The sequence below is a fragment of the Microtus ochrogaster genome, chromosome 15 (genome assembly GCF_000317375.1).
Source record: "Microtus ochrogaster isolate Prairie Vole_2 chromosome 15, MicOch1.0, whole genome shotgun sequence".
Taxonomy (NCBI): domain Eukaryota; kingdom Metazoa; phylum Chordata; class Mammalia; order Rodentia; family Cricetidae; genus Microtus; species Microtus ochrogaster.
The window spans coordinates 42841299-42854515 of NC_022017.1; the positions used below are offsets into that span (position 1 = coordinate 42841299).

Here is a 13217-nt window from a genome sequence, read left to right on the forward strand (position 1 = left end):
TGAGGACCACCTCAGTTCTCTGCCCTGCTTGTGTGTGCCCACTGCACACACACAAAGCTAAGCTGTCAGCCCGGCCTAACAATCTAGCATCTGTTCTCTAAACCTTTTCCTCACTGAGCACATCTGATATCAATATGATTCTACGTGAGTTTTTCTTAGCATGATATATACAGTAAAAACCAAACCACAATCCAGTAGTCCTGGGAAGAACACCTCCGTCATAGCCGAGCATGGTTAGTTGGTTTTATTAGGGCAAGTGTGAACATGTTCTCTTGCTTCTCCACTTGCAAGCATCAACAGTGAGGTCCTGTATCTACACAGGCTGATCTCGAGGTCTGGTCACAATATGCCACCACAGTGGGGGCAAGTCACCTTTCTTTCTGGCAGGAGGCAAAGCTTCAGTCATAATACCATCAGGCAGTGTCTCTTCCTGCAGCTGCTTAACCTAGAAGGGGACAAGGAAGGAATAATTACCAAAGGAATCTAACGCTAAGACCCATCTGCCATGCTCACGACAGCTTTCCTGTGACCTGTCTCCTCCCACCCTGACTCTTCAGCATCAAGACAAATTTCATATAAACTTCCTCACAACAACTCTTCTCTTGGAAGAGTCCTTTTGTTTTTGGAAATCAGTGTCTTTTTATGGAGCCGAGTCTACTAGCCTGGAACTTGGTATGTAGCCCAGGCTGGCCTCTAACTCCTCAGGCTACCCCTCTTCCTGATTCCTCTTGTCATGGTCTCCCACTGGTCCCAGGAAAGCATTTTCGTCTTAGCTAAATGCTCCAAAAGCACTGTGAGGAAGCCCCAGTTCAGTGTATTAGGGATGCAAATTAAGAAGGTCCTGAGAATGGCCAGGTCAAGAATTCAGGTGAATCACATGAGAAGTGTGCCACCACTGCCCAGCTACGAAAACATATTTTAAACCTTTTTACTGCACTTCATAGAAAACATGGTGCCCCTTGGCCACAGAGGCCTTTCTATTCCACCGTAGCCAACGACTTCTAATACCAACATCCTGAACTTTCTCTCTTAGAGCCAGTACAACTTCCAAAATAGTGAACTGAAATAGCCCGCCTGCTATCTTCGTAAATGTCCACTGAGACTCTGTAGAAACTAATCTACGCATACCTTCCCCCATCCGGAGCTCTCTACATCAGCCTCTGTTTTTCCTTTTAAAATAAAACTCACCTCACAGAGAACCCCGCCCACCTTTGCCACCCGAGTGCTGGGATTAAAAACGTGTTCCACCACTGCCTTCCCGAGTGCTGGGATTAAAGGCATGTGTGACCACTGCTCAGTTCATCTTTATGGTTAAATACAAGTTAAAGACTCACAAATACTTATAGACAAGATTCCTACACCTAAAGATGCCAACTGGAATCTCTATTTCACATCTGCCAGATTCTCAAACATCTGCTTTCCTAACTGATTATCCTGGACACAGGAGGCTTCCCCCCACCTTACCCATCTTCCCTATCTCAACCACCACCTCTGACATGTCCCTGTCCTCACCCATCCCCCCACAACCAATGAACACCCCTCCAGGGGACATCCAGAATGTCTCTTTCCTCCCGCACAGATACTGTACGGCTTTACTGCGGGCCACACAACCTCTCCACTTAATTACAATACTAACATAAACTGGACTCCTGTTTCCTCATGTCACCTCCAACATATCGTTCACGCTACGGAAAGAGCCACTAAAATCTAACTCTGAACATCTTAAATTGAATGAAAAATGCCTGCGGCTCTAGATAGAGAAGGTAAAACAACTGAATAGAACAGGAAAAATAGGAGAAGTGGGAGAAGGGCAAAGGAAAATAGAGAACAGTGACACCCAAAACATACTAGAGAGAGACACTTATTGGGAAGACGGCCACTGTGAAGCACAGTGAGAACTGAAAGTCCAGTTGTCAAGGCTGAACTGTGGACCTCTGCCACAGAGGCAAACTCTTTTCACAGGTGACCAAGCCAAAGGCCATGAAGCACAGTCAAAGACACACCTCCTGATCCCAGCTTTCCATCCTCAGCTTCTTCCACTGCTCTCTCTTAGAAAAGTAATCAGGATACATGGCTTTCTCAGAGGGATGCCAGTAATCTAAGCACCATTCCGGAACCTGCCAGGAGAGAAAATCATGTGTTATTCCACAGGCTACCTTTACAAACACCACGGACAAGGCCTGCTCAGGAGACAGAAGACAAAACTCAAGGGGCTTGTATGACCAAGTATGGGCTGGACAGAAGGCTTAATTGGTAAAATACAGTACTTGCCACTCTTGCCTGAGAACCTGAGTTCAGAGTCCCAGTGCCCATGAAAGAGCAGGCATGGTGATGAGCACTTGTTATGCTGGTGACAGGCAAGTGAAGACAGAAGGGCCCTTGGAGCTGATTGGCCACCCGGCCTAGCCAAAACAATGGGCTCCCGGTTCAGCGAGAACCGTCTCAAAAATAAAGGGAAGAGCAACTGAGGAAGATGCCCCAAGTTAGCTCTGGCCTCTACAAGTACACCCACCAACACATAGGTATCACACACATATACCTATACGTGTGTGTGTGTGTGTGTGTGCGCGCGTGTGTGTGTGTGCGCGCGCGTGTGCAAAACTGTTACTATCACTGTTTCCGACTCTGACGAGCAGTGGGCAAGCGGACATGGGCGGTAAGAGAGAATACCCACAGTCAAGGGGCTTGTGGCTCAAACATTATAGTTAGTCCGAGAAAGCTGGCACCACTGCTCTCTGGCTTGTATTCCCTAAACACCAAGAATGACGGAAACATTACCTGAGTGTCCTGAGCAACGCTCAGCACCAACCCAAACTGGCTAAATCTAAGACCCCCAGATGAGCTGAACACCAAACACTGCAACACTGTGTTTTGCCAAAAGTACACTGCAAAACCTTAGAGCGGACTTTATGAGAAGATGAGAGAAAAACGTTCTGCTGCCAGGGAAGATGTGGCCGCTGCTCAGTGGCACGTAGTATACAGAGCTGAGGTCTGGGGCGGGGACTAAGCTGGTCCTTGAGAAGCAGTTGCCGCGTAGCCTCGCTCACCTTGTAGCATTCGTATCTCTCGTAGGAGGTGCCCCCGGGAGACTCAGGGAAGATGTACGGCTGAGGGTGCTGGTTCTGCCAGAATTCTTCTTCTGCTGCCCTCAGCAGCTGGGTAGCCTTCATCATATCCTTCTCATTCCTATGTTCTTCAAACCGGGCTCTCAACAAACAAGCAAAGTACCGGTATTTGTCCCTTAAATCAAAATGATTGTGGACATCAGAACAGTTATCTACTTGATTGGTCAGATCAGCATTCCTACCAACGCATCACAGGTGAGCAACTGTAAGACTTTAAGACAATCCTGAAGCCATTTTTGAATCCTCTCGGCCTCTGTGCCATAGCGCTTCCCCTCCTCCCCTGGGAACCAAGGACCTAAGAGCTACACGCGCACGTACTCAGTTCCTGAACAATTATTACCCATATACGTATGTTTTGGTTCGGTCCCCTGGGAAACGGGGTCAAAATGACCTCCTACCTCATCTGATCTGGCAACAGCTCTCCAGTCAATTATTGGTAATAGCCCTTTCGAATAAGCCAATCAGAATAGTCAAAGAACAACCACCCCTTGCTTCTGTGGCCCCTTTAAAAGTAGACTGTACCCGCTATTCGGGGTCCGAATGCTGGGGGACCCTGTCATGACAGAATTAATAAAATCCTCATGCTTTTGCATCGGCTGTGGTGTGTGAGATGGTCTCTGGGGGTGACTCCTTCTCGGTGTTTGGACGCTAGAGTCCAACACAACTTTTTAGTACCTCATCGACCTCTCAAGTCACTGGCTACTTTATCTGCAGCCCTTCAAAGAGCAACAGACTCAGTATTAGTACAGCCTGGCCACTTCCCGGCTCATCAGCAACACTGCATTAGTACAGCCTGGCTGGCCACTTCCTCTCTCCTCCAAGGAATGAGGATTTTGCCATGAAAGGGAAAGGCAACAGCTCTTGCAGGTTCACTCAATATGCCTTCAGAGGCAACTGCTACAGGTCCTCCCTTCTTGTGCTAGATGCCGTGCCAATCCTGGAGATGCACAGACGACTAAGAAGGGAGGTGTGACTCAGTGGAAAGAATTCTGCTCAAATCATGTGGGTGGTGCTCGAACGCTGATCTTCACACCTGCTCACAAACTTCAAGTCAGTAACTGTTTGGTGTTGAAGAAACTGTGAGCAGACATCAGGAGCCTTTGACAACAGTTCAGGCCACAGATGGCAAGGGCCTAAATCAGGGAGCTGACAGCAGACAAGTCATAGGAAAACAAAACAAATGCCTATCTACTTGACCAAGTTAAGAGTGCGAGCCTCTCTAGACTACTGCTTAACTAGCTGTAGAGTCTCGGGTAAATTACTTAATGTATCTAAAGGCTGACATAAAGATCCCATGAGCTGCTGGGTGGTGGTGGTGACATAAGCCTTTAATCCCTGCTCTCGGGAGGCAGAAGCAGGTGGATCTCTGTGAGCTTGAGGACTGCCTGGTCCTACATAGCTAGTTCCAGAACAGCTGGGGCTGTTACACAGAAAAACATGTCTCGAAAACAAACAAAAATATTTTTTAAAAAGTCCCACATGTAGTGATATTTTATCTGTATTTTAATAAATAAAACTTGCTTGAAGATCAGAGTAAAATTTATCAGCCTTACTGACCAGGCAGTGGTGACACACACCTTTAATCCCAGTAGCCATGTTAGTTTGCCGTAGAAACCGGGCAGTAGTGGTGCACGCCTTTAATCCCAGCCTAGAGAGGAACATGAAACGGGAGGAGACAGCTCTCACACAGTCTCATTCTGAGATTCCTGGAGGCAGGATTGCTATTCCAGACTGAGGCAGAGGTAAGAGCCAGTGGCTGGCTATTTTGCTTTTCTGACCTACAGGCTGAACCCCAATTTCTGTCTCTGGGTTTTTATTAACCGTGCTACACCCATGAGATGAGAGGAGATGACAGGAGACTTCCAGAAGGTCATGGGCCAACTAGCCTGGCATACCCAGCGCTGAACGACAAAAAGACCCTGTCCCAAACAAGGGGGAGGGGCGAGGACTGACACCGAGTTTGTCCTCCACGTCCACACGTGTGACACTACATTTGCAGTTGGTTTGTTTTTTAAAGGAAGTGATCCGGTGAGAAAGGGTGTCAGATTTAAAATGTGTTGGGCCAGCGTTGACACAGTAACTGGTGTGAGCACTCCCTCCACGATCATGACCTCCAGTATGTCCAGGTGCACTACAGCACGACCTGAACTCTTGAAAGCTTAATTTCCGTAAGACTAACAATTCTCTCATCTATGCATTTACCTGCCACTTTCCCCACTAATCCATGCGGGAACTGCAGCTTTAGAAAGGAATAACTGTCATTCACTTGGCCTCCCGAACAGAAGCTGGCAAATGCTGCCAAACAAGTAAGAAAATCTGAGGAAAGAAGCTAACAACTGTACAACGGTGCACACAGCACGCGCCTGCTTAACAAAGAGGTCGAGTCACATCCTAGGATAGTCACTGCATCCTAGGATTCAGAGACAACCTCCGCAGGCCTTCCAGGGCCGCTCAGTTTTCCAGCATTTTCTTGGACGTCCTTCATGTGAGACTAGGCATTAGGATAAGAGTTCTGGAGGTCGAACATTACAGATCTTGGGCTGTTACCCACCTTGCATTTCTTTTAGGTCATGAAATTCTACATGTCTTAATACTGTATTGTTGTTTGTTTATTTGTAAAAAAAAAAAGTAGCATAGGCTGGCCCCTCAAATTCATTGTGCAACCGAGGATTTCCCTGTCTCCCCCAGAATATGCCACCATATGAGGCTTTTAACAGTAAGAGTCACAGTTGGTTGATGAGATTTATGTAGGAGGGGAAAACCACGCATCGGTAATGAGAAGGAGCGATCAGATAAAGCTAAACAGAGGAAAGATGATGGACAGGAGAGAGACTGATGATGTTTTTGCGTCAGAAACCTAAATTTTAATCCTAACTTGGCCACGCTGACGTTGAAGCTGGATAGTCGTGAGCAGGTCAATTCCTGAGGCTGCTCATCTGTAAAACAAGGCTAAAATAATCGCCAACTTCCGAGTTACTCTGCAAACTTAAACATCAAGTACGTTTTAACGTTGCTATTAGGAACGACTGAGTGGCGAAAAGGTCAGCGCTGGACCCCTGACAATGACAGCCCGAGGTATTTTGTGCTTATTCTCTTCATGCACCCTTCTACGCTGGACCCCGGTCCCATCCCCACACAATCGTCTCCACCAGATCAAAGAAGCAGACGGCTGCAACAGGATCCAGGTTCAAGGGCGGACTCCCGTCACTGTGGTCCCAAGTCCTTGAGCAGCCCCGACCCACGGGGCGTCTTAGCCTCCGCCCCCAGAGTCCCCTCTTCCCACCTGTGGATACACCACGACTCGAGGTGGCGCAGCGCGCGCTTGTAGAGCCGCAGCACCTTCTGCTGGTGCGTCAGGTAGGCCGGAGCAGCGCAGAACGCCATAGCGCCCGGCTCACCTTCAGCGGCCGCCGCGGGGGCTGCCGGGTACCCGGAAGGGGGCGATCGCGAGGCGGAGGCGGAGCCGGAAGGTTGAGCGTGCTCCCGGGACACTTCCGCTTCTGCCGGGGAGGAGCCTGCCGCGCTGTCATGAGTCGCTTCAAGTTCGTGGGTAAGGGCGGGTTTTCCTTGGCTCTGGGCCTTGCTGGCGGTCTCGGGTCCCCTCTTGGCGGCGTGGCCTTTCGAGGGTGCAGAGGATTCCGGGACGCCTCTCGTGCCGGCAATGAGTGATCCGGTTTCTGATCAGGGATGGTTTCCTGAGTGTGTGTATTCATTTGTGAGAACGCACGAGTTGTGTATAATTGTGATTGTGCCCCTTTTTTTTGGATTTTATTCAATTGAAAATAGACCAGTAAGTGTCGGAGTGTCTGTCAGCGGTAGGCTGCTTGCTAGCATAGGCAAGCCCCTGAGTCCCCCATCCCCACAAAAGAAAAAGAAAGCACCGCCCCCGAGTTTATCACTATATTCTCTTGCTTCTCTTCACGGCCTGCCGGACAATGCCTTCAAGGTACCGGTTCACCCAGCATCCGTTCATATCACAGATGACTGATAGACTTGGCATTGGGTCCTAGGAACGTGGCAGGGTCCACAGGCAGGTGGAAAAGAAACAAATTGTGTTACGTGGCAAGTACCACGATCCATTCAACAGCTGGAGAGTGCGGCGGGGATTCAAAATGACACTTGGGAAAACTTTGGGGACATTGTAAAAGGTAGGGTGGAAGGATAACTTGGAACCCAAAAGCCTCGATTACTTAAGTGTCACTCTGTAGATAAATGCCAATTATATGAAAAGAATCATGCCCTCTGGGATGTAGTTGTGGTCATTTCATCATGAGCCTTGTCTTTGTGGAATTTCCAGCTACTTAAGGGTGAGAAGAGGCAGTGATGAGGTTACCCAGATAGTCAGTCCGTAATTTAGTGGCAGAGAAGGAGAGGCGGGCAAGTATTTCAGATTTTGAATCGGGGCCATGAAAGGACAGAAGCAGAGCTTGACATGAGGTGCTAGGAAGTGGTGTGTCCTGGAGAGGGCGCAAGAACCCCTCGGACTCCTTGCCTCTATACCTGCTACTGGTTGTTTAGAGTCTAGTCTGAGGGTGTCCAGGTTCTTGATCCAAAGAACTAAAAAGAAGGGCTCTCACAGATTTACAGAAGAAGCAAGGAAACTTTGTTTTGTGAAATGATAATACAGATTTTAAAAAGTGCCTCAAGTTTTTTTTTTACTTGCAATGTTTTTATAATAATGTTTAAAATATATTTAATGTGGATTGTGAGCATATCAGAGAAAACAGTTCGTGTTTTTCTTATCTTACACCTTGTTATCCGAAAGCAATCCTGGTATATAAACAAGTCAGTGTGTCCATGCTGCAATAAAATTTTATAGACATTAAATCTTGAACTTAAAATTAATTTTATCAAATTAAAATCAATTAAATTAATTGATTTATTTTATCCATGCAGGAGTGGGTACATGTGTATAAATACTTATGAGGGCCAAAAGAAGGGACCTGCCCCTGAAGGTCACAGGCAGTTGTGAGCTATCTGATGTGGGCGCTGGGAACTCAACTTGGACCCTCCTGGCAGAGCAGCAGCAACTTAACTCCTGAGCCATCTTTCCACCACCTGAATCTTGTTCTTTTAAATAATTTTCATAGGTATCAAAATAGTCTGTTGATTTTTAAAAACAATTTAAATGTACAACCATTATTAGTATAGGGACAAGCAACATAGGTATTAAAGCCAGGTATTGTGATGCACACCTTTAACTTCAACACTTTGGAATGGAAGCAGAAGCTGGTCCTGCGTGGAGAGGATGCAGAGAGGGGTTTTGGATCCCCTGCTCTAGCATCCTTGTGTTCATTTATGTATCTTTTGTCACTCACTTGCTGAGGAATCTGGGCTGGGTATCCCACCTTTTGGATTTGTCTGTTTGCTAAACAGTGGTGTGAGTCGCTTGTTCCTGATCTTGAAATTAATTATACCTCAAGGCTAACAAAATCCAAAACCATTTTAAATCCCTTGTTTGCTGTCTCTCTGTGTCCCTAAATCTAGGCGACATCCCCTGACATGATTCAGTAAACCCAGTCAGTGAAGCTTTGGCTTGCAGATCCGGCTTTCTCTGAGGACCAACTGTGCCAGCACGATCCCACTTTGCTCTGAAAAATAAACTCACCACCACTTGGAGTTTTTATTGAAGACAGCCTTTTTCTTTCTTTCTTTTTCTTTTTTTTTTCTTTTTCGAGACAGGATTTTTCTTTGTATCCCTGGGTGTCCTGGAACTCACTCGCTCTATGACAGCTATTTTTAAAAGCTAACAAAATGGAGACATCACTGTCCTATATAGCAGGGCATTCCGGTGTATGACTCCTTCAGTCAGAAGGAAGCAGTGATTGCTCATGTTACCGTGTCTTCAATTCCTTCTCCCTTGGTTTCCTACTTTTCAAACTATTCACATCTTTGACCAAACTGGCTAGAAGTTATATACTATTTTTTGTTGTTGTTGTTTTTCAAGGCAGGGTTTCTAACTCTGCGTATCCTGGAACTAGCTCTGTAGTCCAGGCTGGCCTGGAACTCAGAAATTCACTTGCCTCTGCCTCCCAAGTGCTGGGATTAAAGTCAGGCACCACCACTGCCCAGCAGTATTTGTTTACTTTTGAGTTAATTGCCAATAAGCATACTTCTGATAAGAATGCTTTTAAGTTAAGATACTATCCCTTATCATAGATCAGCACATCCTGAACAGGAAAAATAATAGAATTTTAGCTGATTTTGTTTTTGAAGAACCCATCAAAACAGACAAAATAGATAGTTCAATGGTTAAGGTGAGGACCAGAACTCAGATCCCCCAAACAAACCCAGGTGGGTTTGGCAGCCTGTCTGTAATTTTGGACCTTGGGAGGCAGAGAATCTCCAGGCTAGCCCAATACCAGCTGTAGGGGCAAGTTCTGGGTTCAATTGAGAAACCCTGCCTCAATGAACGAAATGAAAAGTAAATGGAGAAAGACTTTCAACATCAATGTCAGGGCTACACACACGTGTACCCATTTACATACATGCATGTGAATACTAATACACACTCATGCACACATGTACACACAGGAGGTGTCAAACAGATAGACTTAGTTGACTTTTGGATAGCAAATTTTTGCATTGGGAGCACTGAGTACTGAAGATGCTAGAACAGTACAGCTAACAAAATAGCTCAAATCCCATATGGTGGTGGCATGTTCCAGTTTTTGTTCTATACTTGGTAATGATAATAATTACCTGTTATAGGGCTTTTAATGTGCAAAATACTGTCATCTTTATTCTTGGATCTGAGTCATATTCTGTTGCCAGAGGATAATTCTGCTCATCCACCAAGAAGATAATGGAGGCTCAGCCGAGACCAAGATTATTCGGCTAGTAACTGGCAGTGGCAAGAGTTCTGACTGCAAGCTCTCTTTCCATAACTGTAATTGCAGTCATTTCATTTTATTGTGCTTCATGGATCTTGTTCATGGATCGAACTCTTAATTAGTTTGTCTGAACTTTTCTTTGGTTCCTCTTATCGAAGTGCTAAATTACTGTAGACTTTCCACAGAAGTTTCTGGTGGGCGGGTAAGCAAGCATCTTCTGTCTGAGAGCATTTTGTGTGGGAGCCTGGAGAAGGCCGTAGAGGAAGTCAGTGTGATTCAGCGTGGAGGGACAGAAGTCCTCTGCCATTCAGCTTGGTGAGGACATGAAGGGGCTGTCCTCGGTCTATCAAGGAATTAGTGGCTCTACTAACTGACAGGGAGAAAAGGACTAAGGACGGTGAGCCACGAAGACGCCTGTAGGAAAGGGAAGAAGCAGGCTGAGCACTAGCACTGTAGGTAGACCTGAGCCAGGACTGAACCAGCAGGTTTAAATACACCATGGCTCCGAACCAGAAGTCTGAGTTTAGAGAACAACTCTTTCGAGGTAGCAAATCCTCTGGAGTCAGCCTTCTGCCATCTGCCTCAGAATATCTGAGATCTGCTCTGCCTAGGATTGGGGCAAGGGTGAAAATGGCTTCCTAAACTGAGCCTCCAGTTAATCTTCAGTTCCCTTTGCACTAGAGTTGGGATGTGTCTTAGGGTTTCTATTGCTTTAACAAAGCACAAAACAGCAGGTTGGGGAGGAAAGGGTTTATTTGGCGTATACTCCATATTGCTGTCCATCACTGAAGGACAGGAACTCAAACAGAGCAGGATCCTGGAGGCAGGAGCTGCTGCAGAAGCTGTGGAGGAGTGCTGCTCACTGGCTTGTTCCCCCCTCTGCCTTGCTCAGCCTGCTTTTTTTTAAAAGTTCCAAAAACAAAACCTAAGGAAGGGAACAACCAAAAGGGCCGGAACCCAAGGAAGCAATTGCCCAACCGGTTCCCCCCCGAAGAACCCAACCTTGTGTCAACTTGACACACAAACACATCACGATTAAGCTGCAACCTTTCCTTACTTATTCATCCCCAAGATCTCAAAATTAGAACATGACTTTAAAAGTCCCATAATCTTTATAAATTCAAACCCATTAAAATTTCAGTCCCTTTAAAATAGTCTCTTAAAAGCCAAAGTCTCTCAACTATGGGCTCCAGTAAAATACTTTCTTACTCGAAGAGGGAAAAACCAGGGCATAGTTACAATTAAATCAAAGCAAACCCAAATTCCAGCCTTTCAAGGTCTGGGATCCACTCATGATCTCCAGCCCCACCCTCTGCAGCACACATAGCTTGTCTTCTAGGCTCTGGCGGGCTCCACTCTCCTGCTGCTGCTGTCCTTGGTGGTCATCCATGGTACTGGCATCTCCAAAGTGCTGGGGGTCTCTGCTACAACTGGGCTGCACTTTAACCCATAGCCTCTCATAGGACTCCTCACGATGCCAAGCCTCAACTTCTTGGCATGACCTCTTCAATCCTCGGTCTTCAACTGACACTCAGCCTCAGGCTCCACCTTCACCAGTGATCTCTGTGGCCTCTCACAGTGCCAAGCCTCTGCTATGCTCCGTGACCCCTTCATGCCTTCAAAACCAGTACCACCTGGGTGACTCTTACACATTGCCAAGCCTGGCTGCCAGCACAAAGCATAGCTTCTCTGTGGAGGAAACACTTCCCAGACGATTTCACCTCAGTGATGCTGCTCTCTTCTCTATCACCGCTAATTTCTCAGCTCCAGCCGAGCAGCATGGAGTATCCCAGCAGAGCACAGGTTTTCTTCAGCAGTTGTGGTGTCTTGTTAACCACAGCTGATTCTCCAGCCCCTGCTAACCAGAACTACAGAATCTTAGTTCACAAGGTGGCCTCCGTCCTCTGCACTGCTCTCAACAGTCTTATCTTCCAAGCTCTCACAGAACATCCCACAGAGCTCTTAATATTCAATGACTCTTGTAGCCCAGAGTTCCAAGGCCTTTTCCCAACCCTCCCAACAACCTGTGTGTCACAGCAACACTACGCCGGTACCACTTTGTCTCAGTTGGGGTTTCTGTTGCTGAGACAAAACATGACCAAAAAGTGCTTGTTGGGGAGGAAAGGGTTTATTTGGCTTACATTTCCACATTGCTGTTCATCACTGAAGGAAGTCAGGACAGGAACTCAACAGGGCAAGAACCTGGAGGCAGGAGCTGATACAGAAGCCATGGAGGGGTGCTGCTTACTGGCTTACTTCCCCTGGCTTGCTCAGCCTGCTTTCTTATAGAACCCAGGATTTCCAGCCAAAGGATGGCACCACCCACCATGGGCTAGATATTTATGTGTTTAATTGCTTTGGGTTCCATTATGTTTAGGAAAGTTCTGGTCACTTTGTTGATGACGAAGACTTCCTTGGAGAAAACGGAGTCTGACTGTCCTTGAATTGGTTTCTTGACCCAGCCCCAACACTGAGCTCTTGGTTAGTGAAAACCCTCACCCTGGTGTACCACTTTCAGTTCCTCACCTCCTACCCTCAGTACTCCTGCCGCTGGGATCCACCCTCAGCAAGGATGTGTCAAGTTGGGTTTGGTATACCTGCTGGGCCTTTAGAAGCTTACCTACTGATCCCTACCTTCTCCTGACTCTAAATCTCCATTTAGCCTCATTTTGGGGTTTGAGCCTGATCTTTCTGCTCTACTGCAGAACCCTCATCACAGCCAAATGTTGTGGCCATGTCTCTGGCCAAGCCTTGGGACACACAGGCAGAAGGATCCTTACAAGTGTTAGGCTATCCTGGTCTTAGTAGTTAGTCCAATTAAAAAAACCAAATCTGAACAAAGCAAAACCCTCATTGCTATACTCCCTCTGCAGTAAAGGCTCCCTTGCTTTCATTAATGAGTGTCACAAATAAATACCTTAATGAATATATCCTAATTAATTTTTAAAACATTAAAAAGTGAAATGAGCTAGAAAACGCTAAAGGCAATAAAGGCTATTTTTGTTTTTGTGGTCGTCGATGTTGGGTGGTGACTAGTTATTACAGACCAAACCCCGGCAGGATTATTTAGACAGAAAGGCCTCTTTCTTCACTGCGTCTTTCTCAGCTTGTCTCCTTTAGCTAATTTTCTTTCTGTATTTGAAAACTAGAAAGTGATTTCTTGTGAGCTCCGACATTCCATAAACCTATTGTATTTGTGGTGCGGATTTGTGTGTTAGATGGTCTTTGTACCATAGTGGCCCTCCTACGAGGTACTGCT

General features: G+C 46.5%; 2 protein-coding genes across 3 annotated transcripts in view; one reads left to right on the forward strand and one right to left on the reverse strand.

Annotated features, from left to right (window-relative positions):
* Nucleotides 1-221: 221 nt before the first annotated feature.
* Ndufb9 (NADH:ubiquinone oxidoreductase subunit B9) lies at nt 222-6573 on the reverse strand. The gene is made up of 4 exons (XM_005354571.3): nt 6409-6573; nt 3048-3240; nt 2004-2117; nt 222-445 (listed from the first exon to the last, which is right to left on the reverse strand). Exons 1-4 carry the CDS (start codon nt 6507-6509, stop codon nt 314-316), a joined length of 540 nt encoding a protein of 179 aa, XP_005354628.1. The 5' UTR covers nt 6510-6573; the 3' UTR covers nt 222-313.
* Nucleotides 6574-6601: 28 nt separating this feature from the next.
* Nucleotides 6602-13217, forward strand: part of Tatdn1 (TatD DNase domain containing 1) — a 33531-nt gene continuing 26915 nt past the window's right edge. The window contains exon 1 of one of the 2 annotated variants that reach the window (XM_005354572.3): nt 6602-6675. In XM_005354572.3, the coding sequence (XP_005354629.1) occupies nt 6654-6675 (22 nt within the window). In that variant the 5' untranslated portion in view covers nt 6602-6653. The remainder of the gene's footprint in view (nt 6676-13217) is intronic. The other variant, XM_026782458.1, reaches the window with a different exon arrangement.